We start from the raw sequence: 22,257 nt of genomic DNA on the forward strand, positions 1-22,257 counted from the left end.
GTTGGGACAGGCTGGATTCTCCATCTTATATCAGTCTCGATATTGATCAGTATAATACTCAGGCTCTTCTCCTAGCATCCAGATCCTTCTGGCTGATGTAAATTCCCCCTCTAGTCATTTTTTGGTCTTCTCACGAATGAATCCAGTGCCTAACTCTGCTGATCTCATAGGGTATTTCTACATTGCAGTGTAAGCTCCATGTTAATACAACTTGAGTTAGCAGACCCTGGGTTTAACCTAGAGGTTGAGTGTTTACATTCATTGTAATCCCAGGTTAGGATTTGTTGAACCCTGGGTCCCAGTCTCTGGCTCCAGTATCTACATTCCATTATGTGGGCCTGAGTCCAAGCACCCATCCAAAATGTGGCCGCCATAGCTCTTTGTCATAGTGCAGTGTGTGAGAACTTGATTGTCCACTAAACTTGACTGTCCAGAGGATGAAGAAAGTTGGCCTATGGGATACTTTTGGAGGATTGCCAGAGCACAAGTCCAGCTGGGCTGCATCTACACTGCAAAGCAAAAGACTTGAACTCTGGGTCCTGGTTTGACTCAGGCTGAGAGACCCTCCACCCCTTTGGAGTCCTGGGAGCAAGTCCTAGGTTAGTGTGATTTGTGTGTAGATGGAAGTGGGGTTAGGTTTAAGCCTGAGTTCAAACCCTGGGTTTGTAGTGTAGGTTACATTTGCACCCGGATAAAAGATTCATAGAATGGCTGCAGCTGGGTCAGCTGACTTGGCCTCACAGGTCTTGGGCTCTGGGGCTGAAAAATTGCTATATAGAGGTTTGGGCTCCAGCATGGGACATTCCACCCTTTTTTAACTCCAGAGTCAGAGTGAGCCCCACAAGCCTGAGTCATCTGGTTGTTTGTTTGTTTTTATCCCTGTGTAAACAAATGGCAGAGGTATCCATATGTTTCCCAAACAGCAGCATGAAACTGACATGATTCTTGGTAGTTTAACTGCTTACCACAAAGTGGTGAATAACAGCAATGGAACTAACCAACGTTGTTTTTTACTTTGGCAAAGCTGTGAGTAGCAGAGGCATAGAACTTGGATGTTTTCAGGCCCAGGAAGGAAACAAGTGGGTCTGTTTTATGCTTGGGCTGCATTTGGGAGGTTATCTTCACAACCACAAGGACTAGAAACTCTCCCACCACCTAATTTAAAAAAAAAATTTTTTTTCTGAAATTACACTTTCATAAAACTGTCTAGTGTAGGTTTCCTCATTTGCCAGGGCAACGTTCCTACTCACTAGAGGCAAGTGCATTTTTAAGCCCTATGGAAATAATGAGAATTGTAAGCTTTTGGGGACAGAATCTGTCATGTTCATTTGTATAGTGCCTTCCCCCACCTAGTTAGCCTCTAGCTGATACTGCAATATAATTGTTTAATAATAAAATATCTATCTCACAGGTCTGTTGTAAGGCATAATTGATGATGTTGCAAAGATCGTTGGGTACTATAAATGCAAAGTATTCATTATCCTTATCTATTTAAATATTCTATTGTCCCCAAAATTTCATCATCATTTTTTGTTGTTCATCCTCTTAGTCTAATACTTTTTTAGGAATTTGTGCACTATTCTATGTATCAGTGAGCAAAAAGCTTCAGAACCTATTTGTAGTGAAGGGGGGTGGACCTCAAGTAATCTCTGCCGGAATGAAAAACTCTCTTTTCTTAAAGAGAATTGGTGGAACAAGATAATGAGTACTATTGTTCATTGAGATTTGCATATTACCAGCTTATTGCTGAACTCACCGAAGTGACACAAATACAAAAAATGCACCATCTTGCACAGTTCGGAAACTTTATTATTTTTTTTGGATGAACCTGGTCCTCAATGCTTGATACTTCTTAAACTTATTAAGTATATAAGATCCTTATTTCGGAGTATTATTATTTGGTTTCTGGCATCAACACTGTGTTCATTTTATAGGTATGAAGCACCCAGTAAGTCCTGACCAAATCTTTGAAGATGGAATTATGAATCCATCAGCTTTTCTGCTGGGCTTTGAAGAGAAAGGACTGAGGAATGATAGACCAGACTATCAATTAAGTAAAGAAAAAAAGAGGATACTATTTTCCTTCTGTGAAGTGTGCAATATACAGCTGAACTCTGCAGCACAGGCTCAGGTTCATTACAATGGGAAATCTCACCTGAAAAGAGTGAAGCAGTTGAATAATGGGAAACTACCTACAAACACAACTACAGGCACTTTGTTTGCAAGCACAAGCACAGGTACTTGATTAATATATGAAAGAGATGCTGATTTCTGGTTAGAAAAAAACTAAACTTGCAGAGATAGTAAAGCTTTTTTAAAACGCCATATACAATATTGATTGGTAATACAGAATACTACTGGTTGTTATCGTTGTTGTTATTATTGTTGTTTATTATTATTATTATTATTATTATTACCCTTTATGCTATCATAGTCACTGTTACATTTATTTCCTTAAAAAAAAAGGACCTAGGTACTCATTTCTGTGAAAGGAAATTATTCAAAGTCTTTCATCTTACAAAGCACTAATACAAATGTGTTGCAGCATTGAACATGTTGATTCCTTCATGTTCGTCCAGCTTTTACTCAGGCAATGTTGTGTAGCTCAAGGACTACAGGATTGGACAGTATGTATTTAAGGTATGGAATATTAAAAAATGTCTGTATTTAAAGATGTAGCATTCTATTCTCTGATATGTAGGTTTTAAACAGACCTTAATAGTAATAGGTCCTGTATTCTTTTAATTTTGTTTTGTTTTGTTTGTTGTTCCAAGAATTCTAAATTTTGAAAAGACTTTGCAAGTGTAATGTGAAAATATCTGGAATTTTTACCAGATTATAGTTCAGGTGCATCCGTTGTTTTTTTTTGTTTAAAGCATACCACCTCCTCGCTCTTTATTTTAGTAAAAGGAAAAGTAAATCAGGTTGCCTTTCTACCTCCTAAGAAGCAAAAAGACCTCAAGTCCAATATTTAAAAAACATCCTTTGCAAGTCACCTTTGAAAGAGGGGTAATCATAATTCATTCTTGTTCCGAGATGCAAAAAGATGATAATATGCATATCTCCATGTATTATTATCTCATAGAACCAGAAGGGACCTTGAAAAGTCATCGAGTGCAGTCCCCTGCCTTCACTAGCAGAACCAAGTACTGTTCCTGATAGTCCCCTCATTCCTAAAGGATTGAATTTACAACCCTGGGTTTAGGAGGCCAATGCTCAAACCACTAAGATATCCCTCCCCGACAAGATACCATTGTTGAGAAGAATTACTGTCTAGAGAAGGCACAGATAGCTGTTCTTAATATTTAGTATATAAAAGTATTGATCAAGTGACAGATTCCAGATCTTCATAGAAAGGATTTATTCATTTTATTATAGAAACACCAGAGCTATATTAAAGGTTAAATTGAAAACTTTGGAATACTGGATTGAAGAGATAAGCCATTGCTATTTTAAATTCTTTGTTTCTCTTCCTTTTGAGTTTTTTTCTGTATGCTTGATTTTTTTCTGTTTCCTTGGTTTGGTGTTCAAATGCTTTTAATTTATTTTGAATCTAAGGATGGAATGTGTATCACTTGGGTATGTTGCTGGCAACCAGGCCCATGTTAGAAAATGATGAAATTCAAATTGATGTGCATACCCTGCTGGTTTCATTGTGAATTTTTTCAAAAGTATTCTGAATGAGTGAGACACCATCATTTAATGAAATAAAATTATCTATGTGTTGCTGGGAAATACAACCCCTATATTATTTGTTTGCACTGTATATTTTGATTTCTTTGAGCTGTGTACTTATGCTGCTTTGTTAGCAATTTAAGTAACCTAAAACTTGTAACTCTTGGTCCCCAGTCTCCCACACTCTTTTGTCCTTAGACGTTCTCCATCCCAGCTGCTTGCAGCTCCTTTGGGTGTGTGCCTTGAATGCGTACCTTTACCCACATCTGCCTGTAAAAATCAAGATTGATTGCTTCATTAATCTGCACATTACTTGAAATTAATATTTCTTTTGTTAATCAACTTGTATCGTCCAAAAATATATTGACTAATTTTACTGATCTGTATAGAGCTTGCTGCTATAAGGGTTAGGCATTTTATTTGTGTAGTTGAATTACATTAACTTCATTATTGGTAAAAGAAAAAAAATCCTTAAACATAAAACCTTTCATAGACAGTAATAAAATATACCTTTGGTCTAAGAGCCAGTATCAATTCTCAGTGTTTCTGAAAAATAATAGTGTAGCAGTGCAAAATTCCCACAAGATGGTGCTGCAAGCTTGCAACAGATATGGTACTTAATCTACAATTCTGCTAATTTTTTGCTAAATTCTGTTGCTATATGTAGTGGATTTTTAAACAAAACTATTTTTTTATGACTGTTGCAAGGACAGCAGTGATACGTGTTATACGTACTGGTGCTGGTTTTATGAATGGCCTCCTCCTACTTCACTTCATTTCGTTTTGGACAGGTAGTTTACCCAGCAGTGCTGTCGCTACTGAAAATGCTTATCAGCCTCTTGGGATATTGGGCTTGGGGGAATCTGCTTGTGGTTTCTGCCTTGGTTGTATTAAAACTGGAAACAATGCCTGGAAAAAGGCAAAATACCTTTTACAATGAATTAAGAACATAAGAACGGCCATACTGGGTCAACTCAGTGGTCCATCCAGCCCAGTATCCTATCTTCTGATAGTGGCCAGTTCCTGATGCTTCAGAGGGAATGAACAGAACAGGGCAATCCCCTGTCATGCAGTCCCAGCTTCTGGCAGTTGAAGATTTAGGGACACCCAGAGCATAGGGTTGCATCCCTGACCATCTTGGCAAATAGCCAACGATTGACCTATCTTACATGAACTTATCTAGTTCTTTTTTGAACCCAGTTATATTTTTGGCCTTCACAACATTCCCTGGCAGCAAGTTTCACAGGCTGATTGTGTGTAGTTTTTGAAGTAGCCTGAGACCTCATCCACTCTGTACCCTTTGAGAATGTATCTACTTGGCCTGTACAATTGCTCATATCAAGCCAGGCTTATAGTTGTGTGAAGAAGTACTTCCTTTTGTTTGTGTTAAACCTGCTGCCTGTTAAATGAATTGGGTGACCCCTGGTTTTTGTGTTATGAGAAGTGGTAAATAACACTCTCCTATTCATTTTCTCCACACAGCTCATGATTTTATAGACCTCCATCATATCCTCCTTTAGTTGTCTCTTTTATAAGATGAACAATCCTAGTCTTTTTAATTTTGCCTCATATGGAAGTTGTTCCATACCCCTGACATTTTTTGTTGCTCTTCTCTGTACCCATGTACATCACAGATTCTGGAAGTGCTCTTTGTGCTCTATGCCCGACCTGTTTGAGAAATGGAATAATTTTCTTTGGGTCTGGGCTGCTTTAGGGAGCAAATGTGAATTAACTTGCAGATTATGCTCAGTGATGCCATTTTGCAGTCCTTGCATAATTGAAGGCCTGTGGAGTGGCCTCTCTGAGTTTGCTGGGGAACGGAAATTGGGTGTCTATTTGCCACAGTATGCTCCTTCAGCAGCAGGGCCGGCTCCAGGCCCCAGCACACCAAGCGTGTGCTTGGGGCGGCATGCCATGGGGGGTGCTCTGCCGGTTGCCGGGAGGGCGGCAGGCGGCTCCGGTGGAGCATCCGCAGGCACGCCTGCGGGAGGTCCACCAGAGCCGCAGGACCAGCGGACCCTCCACAGCCACGCCTGCGGGAGATCCACCGGAGCTGCGGGACTGGCGAGCGGCAGAGTGCCCCCCCTTGGCGTGCCGCCGTGCTTGGGGCGGTGAAATGGCTAGAGCTGGCCCTGTTCAGCAGCGTGGGTACGTCAGCTGTTATGCTGGCATGCACATCTATTTGCTCACAGGTTTCTATCCGGGCAGAACACTGTCACGCTGCAGGGCTAGATCCGATAGCTGTTTGCCCAGGGGCATTCTGCACCTATGCAGCAATCCCTTTCGCGTTAGTGGTGCCCCGTGAAGGCCCAGGGGAGCATATAGGCAGCTCAAGTAGCAGGATCTAACCCTATAACATCTATATTTGTGATAGTTGCAGGCTCTAACACATAGTAATAAAATGCAAGAATTCTATGAAATGAAAAGTAGCATCTTAGTGAATCCTGCCTATAGTTAAGATGACTCTCTGAGGCTATCAGTGAAACATTTAAAATTACTATAGGGAAACCTTGGAAGATTGCTCTAAAAATGAACTAGCCCAGCTACAATATCTACTCATCTACCTTTGCCATGATGATGCTGGAGGGCAATCTGGGAGGGGGTAGGTTTTTAGTCTTGACTGTAAAGAAATTACTTGTCTCTGGTGAATAGGTGAGCAGAATTTTGTCAGGTCAATACAGAAAGGCTGAATAAGGGATGGACTATGCTCTGTTACAACAGCATAAATCTGGAGTGAGTAACACTATTGACTGCAGTGGAGTTACTCTCTATTTTTTAATTGTGAGCAGAATCTGACCCTAAATTGGAATCTGGATATACAGCCCCAAGTCCTCAGCTGTGCCAGAGCTTTGTCTCTGTCCCACTTAGGGCTGTTTGCACTGCCTTGTTGGAGATCAGAATCTGACTCTCAGTAATCTTATTGAACTAGGCCTTGAACTTCTTTCTAGTGTTCTCTTTGAAAAAAAATGTCTGTTTATTTTAGTGAGCATTGAAAAGCATGCTAGGCACCAGACAAACAGCCCTGGCCCGAAGAGCTTAAATGCTAATAAAGTCTACTCTCGAGGGCAAAATTACTCATGTGCATAAGTGTTTGCAGGACTGGAATATCCCTAAATAGAGAGATGGGAGGGAGAAGACAGGAAAATGGAGAACAAGGATTACAAGAACAGGAGCGTGAGTTAGCACAGTTTTACTGCACACATCTTGTGTTTTTTGGGGGAAGAGGTTTTTGCTATTAGGTGCTGTGGTACCCCTAGTATAGTACATTTTCTCAATGTCAATTTTGCCTGTTCCGTTTAGTTAGTTTTAACCCTTGCTATTTTATTTTCAAAGCTTGCTCTGAGAAAGAGGGAGGGATGCACCAGGGGGTAGGATACAGAGCCTAGTCAATGCTACTTCTAACTCTTCCTCCTCTTCTTTGTAAAGCCCAAACCCCATGCACAATAGCTCAAAAAAAGGAGCTCTGTAGGCTTTGAGTAGGAGGCATGATGCTGTGTGGCTGGCACTCTGTCCCCATTTCAGCGTGTGCAAGAGAGTGTTACTGGATTAGGATAGCAGAAGGGGATAGTCTGGCCTTTACATAAATGATTAGTTCATATCTTTCACTAAAAGCCAAAATTAATAAATCCATTAATGTAATTTAGATGAGTATTAAATGAGGTCTAGAGGCCATGTTAGTTTCTTACTAGTAACTATTGTTGACTTTTGTTGAGTGGAGGGCAGCATTTTATTTCTGCTCCTTAAGTATCTTCAAAATTTATTTGTTTTCTGGGAGGATGAAATATAGCCTAAATCAATGTATTTTCTAGCCATTAATTCATTCGTGTGTGTATGTATATATGATATATACATTGCTGTTTTCTGTCATATCAAAACAATCAACCATTTTGAAACTAAGAAGGGACCTCACTGTATTGTTTTGGTGTACTTTGTGGTGTTTGGTGGTGATAAATGATTGACATATTATTATTTACATAACAGGTGTTAACTGAGAGACTAATAGCAATGAATAATGTTTGTAATTCCTCGTTCAAAGATGGAAAAGGTATAGTGTAAATCTACTGGTGACTATATTAGAAAATATGTGGTAGTTGAAAAACATTGCTTTTTTCCTGCAGCTTGCTGCTGACAGCAGGTCTGTGCAAGGTAGATCCAGTGCCCAGAAAGTATACAAATACCTGGGGGAGGTCTGCTGTGCGGGAGCTATGAATCCTTCTGTATATAGTGCACATTGCCCCAGTTCCAGATATGGGCTGGTGCATAAATTGCACCCACAGGTTACCTCTTGGGACTTTTTACTTCTCCATTATTGATTAGTTAAGATTCATTTTTAGCAGTTGAAGTATTGAGGCAGAACATACAAAAATCCCCCAGAAGGAGCGGGGAGAACATCCCTTTGATTAACTAGGAATTTTAGTGCTAATTATCCACCAGCATACTCTTAATTTTGTGCTTTATAGGACTGGACATGCAGTTGTTTTGGGCGCACAGATTGGTAGATGCCTGGGACATTTGTACATGCAAAATCATTTTGGTATGTATTTGTACATGCAAAATTGGGGACTGTAGCTGAAAGAATTGGACAAAACATTCTTGGGGCTCTTTTTACGTTATTCACAGGCTATGTGTAGATTGAATATATTATCCATGTTGCAAATGTGGGTGTTCCTCAATTGTTCAGTAAATTCTCCCCAGTCGGAGTTATGCCTTGATGAATTTATAATTGGGCCCTCCTTTCGATAAGGAGATGTTCACTTCCTGTCCTAAATTGTCTGACATGGTGGTTTGCTGTTAAACCTGGCCACGTTTCTGCATAGTGGTGCATGATATAATCACTAGTCAGGCTGTGGGCCCCAAACCTGCAGGGGTTGGCACTTACACCTCCATAGAGACCCACTGCAGTCAGAGAAGGCTCTACATAGGTATGAGGTTGTTCCCACACAGGTCTTATTGCAAAACTGGGTCCTCTGTTTATATATGATTGCTATGTCTGTAGAGCAGCGGTTCTCAAACTTTAGCAACTCGATGATCTCCATTTTGATTTAAAATTTTTCATGGACCCCCCCCCCACCACAAGACTCCTTCTCAGCCCCAAGCCCCACCCTCCCCACTCCAACCCTTCCCCCAAGGACCCACCCTTGCTCCATTACTTCCTGCTCCTCCTCTTCCTTGCCTCTTTCCGTCCCATCTCCTAAATGCATCACATCCCCGCTTTTCCCCCTCCCTCCCAGTGCCTCCTGCATACCACTGAACAGCTGTTCCCTGGTGTGCAGGAGGTGCTGGGAAGGAGTGGGAGGAGTTGATTAGCAAGGCTTATGGACCCCCTGGAGTGGACCCCAGTTTGAGAAATGCTGTGGTAAAGTGTTATAGTCCTGTGGGATGAAAGGTGCTATATAAATGCAAGATGATGATGATGATGATGATTTTAGACAGTCCATTTCGCTGTTTTTAAACACCTGGCCCCCAACACTTCTGATTTAACTAAAAAAGTAAATCAGTATTAACAGACAGTATGTATCTTGTTCTGAGATACTTTCCCTTACACCAACTGCCAGTACCCTAGTATGTTTAGATATTCGTGTAATTGTTTGACAGAAACTCATGTGCCTTTTTGCTTTGCAAACTTACTCTCCCTATTCTTCAGGTTATTCTTGTTGCAACAGTGTTGTGTATCTACATTTTGTATCTTGTACATATGCTCCTCTTCTTTGTGGGGAAAGATAACCTGTATGAAGCAGATGAAAAGACAGCAAGGTTTACATATTGGGAAGTTGGGGCGAGTGGGAAAATATCCTTTAGTAAGTAATCAAAGTGAAAAAGGAAAGTGCTTTGTCATATGCTGGCATGCACTTAGCTGTTGAATTCTCTCTGAAAATATTTACTATGTTCTACTGTACAGACGATCTAGTCTAGGCCAATACTCCATTCCCCTTCCCCCCCTTGCAAATATTTACATTACTCTTTATGTTAGAGATGAACATAGCTGTGAATATTCTTGCTCTCTTATGCTGATTTTTGTGTCCTTTACATAATTGTATAAGTGAGTGCTCCTATTCGTATGCAAGAGTGTCCAAGAATTACTTTGATTTAATTTATTTTTATTGTTTGTTTATTTATTTCAGGCTTTTCCAATAATAAATCTCCTCTGAATACAGGCTGCTGATTCTCCTCCATCTCCTATTCACTGTGGAAAAGGCAGAGCTATTTTTAACATTTACACAGTTTAGATAGATGATTGTTCATTCTGTGTGGTTTTGAGCTAAATCTGTAGAGCCTTTCATAATCATATCCTTTTTATGGTTTGCTTGAATTTGATCACAGTTGCTGATTTCATGTATTGATAATGAAGGCTTAGGTTGACTGTTTCTAAGCATAAATCCATCTCAGATTTCTACTTTGATAGTGCTCTGTGTTCAGTACGCATGAAGATATAGAACTGAAATTGCTTTGCTTTCTTTACAAATGACTCAGTGTGCTTGTCCTCCTTCCCTAAAATGTTGCCAGCGTGTAAAGGATTTTCAATGAGCAATGCAATAAGCCAGCATCTGGGAAGGTTTGAAGCTGCATTGGTATAACAGTGTACTGTCACACAGATGATCAGGGCTGGAGCTAAGTCTCTGTAGCACCGTAGATCATATTGGTCACATACTGGAAGTTTTGTTTATGTAACTTGGTTGCTATTTAAGCTGGTTAAATAGTATTGTCATAATGTGGAGTGGACTTCCTAGTAGAGGTGAGTATGATTTTATTATTAAACTTTTCTGGTTAGCTTTGAGATATCACTACTAGATGCTTACATGTTTGGCACTATTTCTGTGGGTATGTCATTTGTATTCTAGTTATCACAGTGAAAATAGCAGATGGGATAACAAAAAGGTGGTATATGTGATGGGTTTTTTTTTAATGTAAAAGTAACTCAGTAAGTATACGTGGTAAGCCTCCTTCTTTCTTTACTGGCTGTTTGCAGAGGATATCTTACCAGTAGGTGACTTCCTATGCATTTTAAATATTTCAGAACATGTCAGTGATACTATATGATTTGCTGATCATTATAGAAGTAAGCTGATTGATAGTATGATTTGTATCCCACTGGTCACAAAGAAAGCTGTTGTTATATGCATTAAATCCAATTTTGAGTCATGATGATATGAAGAATACATAAGAGACCAATGGTATTCATAAGATAAACTAAGAAAGTGAATGAAATAAATTGCATGCTGGAGTTGACTTCTTATATAAACCTGACATTATTAATGTTAAAAGTTGACCTCTTATGTACAGAACAACCTCCAATAATTCATTTGCTCTGACAACTTGTTTCATGAGAGAGGTATAAAATTACTCACTTGTGTCTAACCATGCTTTAATTAAATTTGACATTAAGTCGAGCAAGTTTTATTTAAAAATAGGGTGCTGAAGCTACTACATGACGTTTATATTCGAGAATCTTAAAATTGAAAAAGATCTTACAGAGCAATAAATAGCTTGTAGCTATATAAAAAGCTTGGACCAGAAATTTTACTTATTGTAAAACACACTAAATTTATTTAATCTGCAAGTTGCTTATTAAGCATCACAGTGCTGCTGATGTGCTTAGTCTATGTTGAAACCATCTTTAATTATGTTCCGATCTGGTGATATTAACTTGTTTAATACAGAAAAAGAGTTTAAATTGTTATGATGTATTCAAAATAGTATTTTGCTTGCTAAAATAATGTCTGTTTATGTAGACTACAGATTTTTTTATGAGGAACTAGCACAGCTCATGCGTCTTGCTAAATTTATTTATGAGGCAGCTGTTTTATAGCTTTCAGCTCTAAAGTTATAGATAAGTGTGTATTTGTTTGACAGAAGATTCGAGAATTTCCATTTACTGCCAGTACATGTAAAGCTTGGCTAAGCAGACTGCATCAGGAGCACACCATTTGTATTAGCCAATCTGTCTTTGCAAGTCCCAGGGCCACTATCTTGCTAGAAGCCACTGTGTGCTTTTGAAAGCATGAAATTAGTTTTATACTGAGCACATGGTTTCTCATTTAGCAGTTCTTTTAATGGTAATGGTCAATTTATAGTTTGCTGCCAGGATTTCAGTGTTCTCTCAAAGCTGATAGCTTCTGCTAAGGTGTCCTTTGGAGATAAAAAAGAAAACTCAATTAGATCCTAAATAGGGGAGAATTCTCCCCATTGACCCAATTTATTATTCTTATTCTTATTTCAAAGTTATTTATATGATGATCTTTCTGATAATACCCATCAAAATACATTTTCCTGCCATAGCCAGTTCAGGAAATGCAAAAATTAACACTGTCTTGTTACTTTGTGCATAGTTTTATAATCAGTTTGTAATCGGCTGCCTTCATGAGGTTGGCAATATTATATCCTTTTGTCTATTTCTTAATGTATCAGGAGCACAATATGTTGAATGTAAAATAGGCGGTGCAAGGTGTATGTTTTTCTTGAATGTTGCTATGTAGTTCTTTAGACTCCAGACTGGAGTTTTAAATCTGATATGATTGGTGTTGGTTAAATTACAGGAATACAGGAGAATGGCTGTAAATAATTATTCTGCTCTCAACACACCCCGAAATGCATTTTACTCTTAACCTGATGAAACTACTTTTTATAAATGTTTTTAGCTCTGGTTAGCACTTTTCCTTTGAAGGTGAAATGTTCACTATGCTAAATTATGCACTGTTTCCCTAATTGCAGATGCTGTCAGCTAGAGGTTAAGAAGCTAAAGATGTTGACAAATGTTGAATTCACTTGGTACTAGGCTGCTTTCTTAGGTTAGTTTGGCCAGTTTTTGCTGTTGATTCCTTCTGAAAGCTAGGCTCTCAGTTCTGTGCCTATTTAATATAGGTCTCCCTCAATGCTTTGGAATAAATCTTGCAATAAGATCAGCTTTTTCAATACAGTATATACTTCTGTGCTGTAGTTTTCTTTCCAGCTAACAAATTCTTCCCTGATTCTTGCACCTTGGAAGACCTGATAGGCAGTGGAACTGCTGCATTTCCTCTGTGCAGGAGGCAAAGGTAAAACATGAGGAGCTCCTTCTACACCTGTGTTGGCTGAGGAAGTGGTGGAAGTAGAAGCTGGTGGATGTACAAGTAAGCTGGTACCCCAACTGTATGCCTCTTCTGCCTCATGGAAAAGGGAAGGATGCAGAAGTTGTGAAGACAACTGGATACTGGGAGAAGTGTCAAAACACCGTTTTAGTTTTAGGAAAAGGTTTCTGTCCATACCTGGCAGCCACAGAGCTCCCTGCACCAAACCTGTGTGTTTGGGTTGGCCCTAAGAATTGAGGCATAGATACAAACTGACACAATTGGGTTTTATGTAGTTTTAAAAATATGGTTGCTGTCATTTTCAGACCTTTTAATTCATTGCACCATCATTTTTCTGTAAATGCTCAAAGCATACTAAGCAAAAAATATTGGTGCTTGTATTTAGAAAAAGGTGTGCTGTATATACCAGTAGCACAAGCTATAAAATAAAACCCCTCTTTTGTAAGTACAGTGCATTTTTCTTGCTCTGTTCTTTTTTGGACTTTCATCAAGTTTTTTTATTGCTATAAAATACATGCTTGCCAAATTACGGGCAGGCTAGTTCTTTGTTCCACAACTTTTACGTTGTGAGTAAGCTGCTTTCAACTTCAAAGATCTTCCATCCTCTTAAATGCTTAGATAACCATATAGCTCTCCTTCTGCCAGTTTATACTGATGGATAGTGAGAGACTCACCTTCCAGAACACTGGTGGTGTTGGGCAAGAAGCAGTTAGTTTCCTTGTTGGGAAATTTACTGCATTGAGATAGTACTGAAGGGTGCTATTTTTGTATGGTGGCTTGCATGACATTTCCCTATGAAAATATTAATTTTTAATCATTCTCCTTTAGGAAAAAAGTGTGTTGATATATGGAACCTCTGAGGATTGAGAGAGAACTTCTGGATAAGCAACACCCCATTCTGGGCTTTTCTATAAGAATCCCAGTAGGATATAAGGACACTATAAGTGAGAAAGGAAAAGTGATTTTGGGGAAGTGGCATGGGATTTATAAAGAATCCCATTCTTCACCCTCTCTGCAGGCTGGGAAAATACCTAGGAGGAGTTAGGTTGTTAGAAGTTTCTCCTGGAAGGTTAGGCCAAGTCTTGGGCTAGCCTTTGAAAAAAGTTCTTGGTGCTCAAGAAGTGCAGTTTTAAAGAGCGGTTGAGGTCCTGGAATATGAAGGAGTTGAAGTCTCCTAGTGGATGGCTTAGGACCTTGAAAATAAGGAGTGAGAGCTTAAACTTGACACTGTATTCAATGGGAGACAGCTGAGGCAGTGGAGTGTGAGGCTGATGTCCTCAGCAGTTGGTAACTGAGCACAGCAACTGGATTGTATACCAGTTTCAATTTTCTCAGGGCTGATGGTTTTAAGTCCAGTTAGATTGCATTCCTATAAGTAAGAGAAGTCACAAAGATGTGTTTATCAGTCATGTCATCATTAGCAAGGATGGGATTCAGTCTTCCAGTCAGTAACGATGGAAGAATGTTTCTTGTGAATTCTGTTATGTGAGAACTTTGCATTAGGAGGTCCAAAAGAATTCATAGAATCATAGAAGAGTGGAGTTGGAAGAGACCTCAGTAGATCATCTAGGCCAATCCCCTGCTTAAACAAAGACCAACCGCAACTAAATCATCCTAGCCAGGGCTTTGTCAGTCTGGGCCTTAAAAACCTCTAAGGATGGAGATTGCACCATCTCCCTAGGTTAACCCATTCCAGTGCTTCACCACCCTCCTAGTGAAATAGTTTTTCCTAGACCTCCTCCACTGCAAATTGAGACCATTGCTTCTTGTTCTGTCATCTGCCACCACTGAGAACAGCCTAGCTCCATCCTCTTTGGAACCCCCCCCCTTCAGGTAGTTGACGGCTGCTATCAAATCCTCCCTCACTCTTCTCTTCTGCAGACTAAACAAGTCCAGTTCCCTCAGCCTCTCCTCATAGGTCATATGTCCCAGCCCCCAATCATTTTTGTTGCCCTTTTCTGGACTCTTTTTTTCCAATTTGTCCACATCCTTTCTGTAGCAGTGCATGGGATTCTTCCTTCCTAAGTGCAAGACTCTGCACTTGTCCTTGTTGAACATCATCAGATTTCTTTTAGCCCAATCATCCAATTTGTCCAGGTCACTCTGGACCCTATCCCTATTCTCCAGTGTATCTACCTGTCCCCCCAGCTTAGTGTCACCCGTCAACTTACTGGGGGTGCAATCCATCCCATCATCCAGATCATTAATGAAGATGTTGAACAAAACCGACCCCATGACCAACCTGTGGGGCACTCTGCTTGATGCTGGCTGCCAACTAGACATCGAACCATTCTTTATCACTATCTGTTGAGCCCGACGATCTAGTCAGCTTTCTATCCACCTTATAGTGTATTCATCCAATTCCTAAACTGCTGGCTGGCTTTTTCAGGTGAAAGCAAATTGTAGCTGTAAGCTCTGTAAGGTGCCTTCCTCTGCCTACAGGCATAACATCTGTCTTGCTAGGATTTATCTTCAACTAGCTCTTTCTTACCTATGTGTAGGTTTTAGCTAGATGTTAGAAAAGCTAGGTGACAGACAGTACTGTTCTTTGCATTTGTAAATCCAAGTTCTTCGAGTGCTTGCTCATGTCCATTCCTTGCTAGGTGTGTGGGTGCCGCGTGCACAGTTGCTGGAGATTTTTCCCTCATTGATATCCATTGGGCCGGCTCTAGTGCCCTTTGAAGTTGCGTGCACATGCACCAGTATAAAGAGCACCACTGGCCCTTCTTGTCGCCTGTGATGGTGGCTGGAATGATCCTTCTTGCTGTTGCAAGGTTTCTTTCCCAGTGGTTGGACTTTCTCTGTTCATATTTTGTACAGTTATCACAGTTAGTGCAGGTAGTTCTTATAGCAGTGTTAATAGTTGTCCTTGTTATTGTGACTTTTTTGCTTTAGGGGCTGTGTATGCCACAGTCCCCAGACTTTAAGCCATGCACTTCTTGCAGCAAGCTGTTGCCAGTCAGTGTCCTGCACACTAACTGTTTAAAGTGTCTAGAGGAGTCTCACATCAAAGAGAAGTGCCAGATCATCAGGGACTTCAAACCTGGCATCAGAAAGGACAGACACATTCATCTGAAGACCAGTCTCTGAGTCAAGTCACTCTGAATCGGTGCCAAGTACTTTGGCATCCATGAGGAGCACTCCTACAGAACCATGTCTTCCTGGCACTGTTCTCCATCCCCTGTGCCAAGGAAGAAACATAACAAACAGTGCACCAAGAGAGGGCTTTCTCCAGTGCCAAAGAGAGACAAGCAGGGAGAAGCCACTTATCGTCCCCAGAGCCACTGATGGCACAGCAGACTGCATAGAGTGCTGAGTCTAGTACAGGACCACCACTGACTCCAGGAGCAGCTGTGGGGTCAGGTATTTGCTGACCTTCTGACACAGGAGGTCTTTCTCATGGTCAAGGACCCCCACTAGCAAGGTGACTGGGGATGGAAGGGTAGAAAGTCTGGCAAGCTCCTTCCTGGTATAGACCACTGTGGCACCATCCTAAGGCAAGCCCTCCATGCTACTAATGCATTGGTCACTATTCTGACATGATCTCCTGGCACTATCTGGTGGTAGAAGTAGCTACTGCACTACCATGGTCTCCAAGGGAAGAGCCCTCTTTGGAGTCCAAAGAGGAATCCTTCTCTCTGTCCAAGACCTACATGCCTCCAGACTTCAGTACTGATCCTCCCACCAGCGTCTGGCCACTGCTTGATGCAGTGGCAATATTGAAACCCTTGGTTCCCCTGGTACCGGGGCTCCCTTCCTATTGCTCATACTCAGTGGTGTCCAAAAGGTGGGCTACCACCTCTTCTTATCCAGCACTCTGGCTTTGGCACCGACCCCAGTGCTAACATCCAGGAAGTGGTCATAATTGACATGATGGAAGAAAAGGAGGGAGCCCCTCCTCCAGCACAGACCTTCTCCTCCTCACCCCCAGATGAGGCAGTTGCTGGCTCTAGTACTCTGCTCCCTTAAGATGACTTCACCAGGACCTCCTGAAAAGGGTTGCAGTAAACTTGGGCCTGGAGGTGGAGGAGCTTATGGAATTGGCACACAGCCTGATCGGTATCCTGGCTGCAGCTACCTCCTCCCAAGTGGTCTTGCTCATAAACAAAGCAGTATTGGGCCCCATTAAGATGCACTCTGAGAGACCACTTCTTCTCTGTTCCCCATCTCAAAGAAGCTAAAGAAGAAATACTATGTCCTAGCAAGCAGGTTCAAATACCTTTACCCACAACCCTCTTCCCCTGGGATCCCTGGTATTGTCAGAGGCAAATGAACAGGACAGATGGGTAGTCGAGTGCTATCCCTCTAAAATAAAGAAGCAAAGAGACTGGACCTGTTTGGATGCAAGGTTTATTAGACGGGCAGTTTCCAACTACGTATCTCCAACCAGCAGGCTTTGCTGGGGAGGTACGATTTTAATCTGTGGGACTAATCCAAATTTAAAGACTCCCTGTTAGGTGGGACCTTGTCACTTATATTGAGAGAACTAAGCCCTTCTGCAAGACCACACAACTCTTTGTAGCAGTAGCAGAAAAGATGAGAGGGCTACCTGTCGTATCCCAATGAATCTCGTCCTGGATAATCGCCTGTATATGAGCTTGCTATGAGTAGGCGAAGGTTCTGCCTCCGACCATCATGACTCTCATTCCACAAGAGCCCAGGCTTCATCAGCAGTGTTCCTCACACAGGTATCAATCCAGGACATCTGCAGAGCTGCAACCTGGTCGTCAATTCATACCTTTGCTTCCCACTACACCATCACCCAACAGGCCCATGATGATGCCAGTTTGTGGAGAGCAGTGTTATAGTCAGCACGTCCATGAACTCTGAGCCTTCCTCAGGGGGTACTGCTTGTGAGTCATCTAGCATGGAATTGATATCAGCAAGCACTGGGGGGTGGGAAAATGGTTACTAACCTTTCATAATTGTTGTTCTTCGAGATGTGTTGCTCATGTGCACTCCATGATCACCCTCCTACCTTTCTGTCAGAATTATTGGGAAGAAGGAACTGGTAAGGCATGGAGCCGTGGCACCCTTTATACAGGCTCATGTGTGCGTGACTCCAGAGGGTACTAGAGCCAGCCCAACGGACATCACTGAGGGAAAAATCTCTGGCAATTGTGCACTCAGCGTGCACACACGTAGCATGGAATGGACATGAGCAACACCTCTCTTAGAACAACAGTTACAAAAGGTTAGTAACAGGTTTTCTTTACATGAACAAAAATGAGGAGGTTGAAAAATGTTTATATTTTTACAAGTTGAGTAGAGGCACCTTTTACAATGTCTGTTAGGGATTTCACTTAAAGTTTTACCTATCTGAACTTCATTTGACCTAGATGATAAGCTCTTCAGGGAAGAGGTGGTCTTGTTTATTACTTGTTTGGACAATCCTACCACAGCGGAACTCTGATCTTTGACTGGAGCCTGTGTATGCTATTGTAATACAAAAAATATTTATTTATCTCAGTTCCCTTTCAGGAATACTATAGGTTGTGCAATTGTGACACAGTAGTCAAGCTAATAAATAAAACAGTGTCCCTGATTGTGGACTCAATTACACTGAAAATCCAGAGTAAGTTCTTTGAGTTACGTTGGTGGAGCTGAGACATGGCCCTGCGTTTTCAGTCTTGTCCAGGAAAGATTTTGTTGAGAGAATTCCACCACCCCTATGTTCTTAATTTTGGAACTCAGTAAGTGGTCTGTAAATTGTGCAGCCTTTCAGTTGCAAAGAACTTTTGAATGTTTGAGTGCTTTAACAGTAAAGTAACTGTGGTTAAGAAATTGTCTGAGAAATTAAAAGAATTAAATAGTTTTAAAATAACTAAAGAAGTCACACCCATCATAACTTGCTTTTCATTTAATCTTGTCATGCCAGTGGTGCCTGCCTCTCCATAGGTTTTTTCTAGTAGTCTCTAATAGTAATTCCCTAAAATAAGTAATATATTATTTAGAACTAAGGCCATGCCATTTCCTCCAAAAAACTCTTCTTTTTGTTTGGAGTTCTTCATGCTAGGAAACAGTTTTATCAGGATATTTTTAAATTACTTTCAAGACATGCTAGCTCAAAACTGGGTTATGGATTTTCACCAGTGTGCACAAATAGTGTGGTGATTGCAGTGACAAGATGGTAAAATATGTTTTGATTCACTCTGTAAAGGTATAAATCTATAGTTTAGGAATGACCATTTAAATGTAAGCAAAAGTAAAGACTTTATCAGTGGAGCACAATTAAATACAGTAGTAGAGCACTGAGAAAATAGAGGTGAGGTAGGCTTCCAGGCATTAATGTGGCACATGTGTATAAAGTCAAAGAAATCACTTCAAGGAAAAGCAGGCTTGGTGGAAAGAGTTAATATTTATTGTTAGAAATAGCAGTCAGTGTACAGTGGCCTGCTTTGCTAGTGGTATTATCATAACCTGATAATGAGGCTCTATTAATGAATAAGGGTGTTTTGAGGTAATGACTTTGGTTAAAATTTTCAGTCACCTAGAAGCCTGAGTCCCATTGACTTTAATGAGATTTGGCTCCTAAATGCCTAAGTTGCTTTTGAACCACTAAGGCCCTTTTAAAAACTTCACTCTGCAGGATAAAATTTTACCTTGGAACGAAGGTCAGCCGAAGGCACAGTTATTACAGAAGCATTCATAAGTTGCTCTTATTAGAGAGAGAACTAAAAACTAACATTTCTGTCTGAAAATTAACTACTATGATTATGGTAACTTTAAGCATTATTGGCTGGACAAGTTAGTAGGAAATATTTTCTCAATTTTTTTTCAGTTTATTTACTTAGTTCATGTGACAGCACTTGGTCTACTCATTTTCATTTTTGTTACTCTATAATGTAGTTGGTTTCTTCCCTACAGAAAAGCCCCATATCAGTTAGGGATCAGGAAAACCATTTATTTTTAAGGAATTAAAAAAAAATAATAATCAGGACATATTATTAAGAGACTGTCATTAAAAGGTATTTTGTTTTATTAGCTTTTTAAAAACAATCCAGTTGACATTGCCCTTAATTGTATAAAAAGTCTGTTTTGGCATCATTAAGGTAATTGCATAGTTACTGTGTAGCTAGTGCTGGATACTACTATAATTTCTTGAGCTAGTAAGTAGTAAAACTAAAAACTTTAAGTCACTAACATCTTTTTTTTTTCTTTTTATAATTGGAGATATACCTATCTCGTAGAACTGGAAGGGACCTTGAAAGGTCATCAAGTCCAGCCCCCTGCCTTCACTAGCAGGACCAAGTACTGATTTTTGCCCCAGATCCCTAAGTGGCTCCCTCAAGGTTTGAACTCTCAACCGTGGGTTTAGCAGGCCAATGCTCAAACCACTGAGCTAGCCTCTGCCTCTGCCCAGGGTACCGCCCCCACAGCTGTCATTGGCCGGACCACATCAGCCAGGCGTACCGGCTGCTGCAGAAGTCTTGGAGGTCCCAGAATCCATGACCTCTGTGAGAAACCCGCAGCCTTAAGTATCGGCAATGTTTTGTTTTTAACCCTGTTTTCAAAAGCATGTCAGGTTATGCATCATTGTTCACTTTCAATTCATACAATAACCTCATGTTTTACTAATGCTTTTAGCAGATATTTTGCATTTGAAATCTAATATCCTATATTTGAAATCAGAAGACATTTATTTCTAGAATAATTAGCATTATAACCATTAGCAGCAGCAGTAGAATTTTCTTTCCGTAAGTGTGCATTTAATTTGAAAACATCAATTTTGCTTGAGTTACAATGGCAGTAAAAGCTGTGTATAAACACCACGCCTTTTCTAAGTGACCAACTGTCATAGACAGCAACAGCAAAGGTATCTCCAAAAATGTTAAATGAATCACCTTGGAACAGGGTAAGACAAGATTATAAATCACCCTTGCGTGGTCGTCCAGTGTTAGGCCTTTGGGCCATGTCCTTAAAATACTCAGTGTAGTTGTAGCCGAAGTCAACCAGTGACTTCACAGAACTAGTCTCAGATGAAACACATCTTCTTCTGGGAAAATGGTTAATCCACTTTTGGTTAAGCCCATGTGTAACTGTTTGCGGGATTCCAGACACAGTTCATGCACAGGAGATTCTAAACTTCACCTAGTACCATAAGTGCTGGAACTAGGGGTGTTGGGGTTGCTGCAGCAGCCCCTAGCTTGAAGTAGTTTCCATTCTATACAGGGTTTACGGTTTGGTTCAGTGGCTCTCAGCATCCCCACTATAAAAATTGTTCCACCACCCCTGCCTACTTCTGTCGGTTGCTTTATTTTTATAGTGAAATACTAGATGATGACTCAGTATAATAAACCTCATATTTTTATTTCTCGTATGTCTGAGGTATCTGGCACACAGATCAATGTTTTAGCTGCACAGGACCTTTTATACTTTAAGTGTCTGTCTTATGCTGAGCATTTGTATTATAAATATTTTATTATAATTCAAAATCTTTAAGTGCTTTATAAGTAGTACAGTTTTTGGTGTCTAGTATGACTTAGCTTTATTATGATTCCCTATTCTTTCAAGAAAAACTTTCAGCCACCTTTATTGAAAGGCCATGTTCCTTAAAAGAGAAGCTTTTGTCAGTCCCTTGCATTGCTTCATTCAAGTTTCTCTGTAGTGATCTCGTGTATATACAAGAAATACATTTGTGAGATTGTAAATTGATTGAAGGCCAGCTTCACCATAAAAGTCATGGACTTAACTTGAAGTTGAGTTTGTGGATTTTACCACACTTAATATGTCCAACATCATAATGGCGACAGCTCTATCTTTCTGCCCTCACACTGCTTTATTGCATAATGATTCAGTCTGTTGCACTTTATTCCCCGGAGTGTCTTCTCCAGCAAAAAAGGGCCATGTTTATAGCAAGATGCTCTTGTATGTGGTTAAAACCTGAGCATGTGCTGGAATGACCCATTTATTTTCTGCTTTAGACAGAACACACTTCATTTTCCATCTTTTGGGGTCCATTCCTGGTGCCTGTATTGAGAAATGCTCCCATTAAAGTTAGCCAGACTTACAGTGCAATTTGAGGAAATCAGAGTATATTTTCATTTGCCTTACACTTTGTTGCCATTACAATCTCATATAAGAACCCTGGAAGATGGTGACTTTCAGATGGAAAATTAAGATGAGTGAAAGTACTATATCAAAATTACTTGAAGGCCTGACTTACGTCAGTATAAACAAGAATATTCAGAATTAGTGGGACTGTGTCAGGTCAATTTAAGCGCCACATTTAGGAATAAAATGTAGGATTTTTTTTTAATCCCATATAACATTTGTCACTTGTTAAATTTTGCAAGATTTTTTTCATAAAGGTGAAGGAAGTGAACAGAGGTGGTAAGGCCTCAGAAGGCATCAGTATCAGAGCCAGGGCTGGAACTCAGGAGTTCCTGCCTGCCAGTTCTGTTAACAGACTGATAGAGTACACCCCGTGCCAATGGGTGAACTTACATTTGGATCTTACATTATCCAATCCATAATGAGATGAGAATGAAAATGCAGCTTTAACTCTGCTTTGGTT

General features: G+C 40.4%; 1 protein-coding gene across 1 annotated transcript in view; it reads left to right on the plus strand.

The window, feature by feature from the left end:
• The first annotated feature begins 1,936 nt into the window (after positions 1-1,936).
• The window catches only part of ZNF385B (zinc finger protein 385B), a 240,067-nt gene continuing 219,746 nt past the window's right edge, over positions 1,937-22,257 (plus strand). The window contains exon 1 of the mRNA XM_030580937.1: positions 1,937-2,237. Coding sequence (XP_030436797.1) covers positions 1,937-2,237 — 301 coding nt within the window. The remainder of the gene's footprint in view (positions 2,238-22,257) is intronic.

The sequence above is a fragment of the Gopherus evgoodei genome, chromosome 11 (assembly GCF_007399415.2).
Source record: "Gopherus evgoodei ecotype Sinaloan lineage chromosome 11, rGopEvg1_v1.p, whole genome shotgun sequence".
NCBI classification, from domain to species: domain Eukaryota; kingdom Metazoa; phylum Chordata; order Testudines; family Testudinidae; genus Gopherus; species Gopherus evgoodei.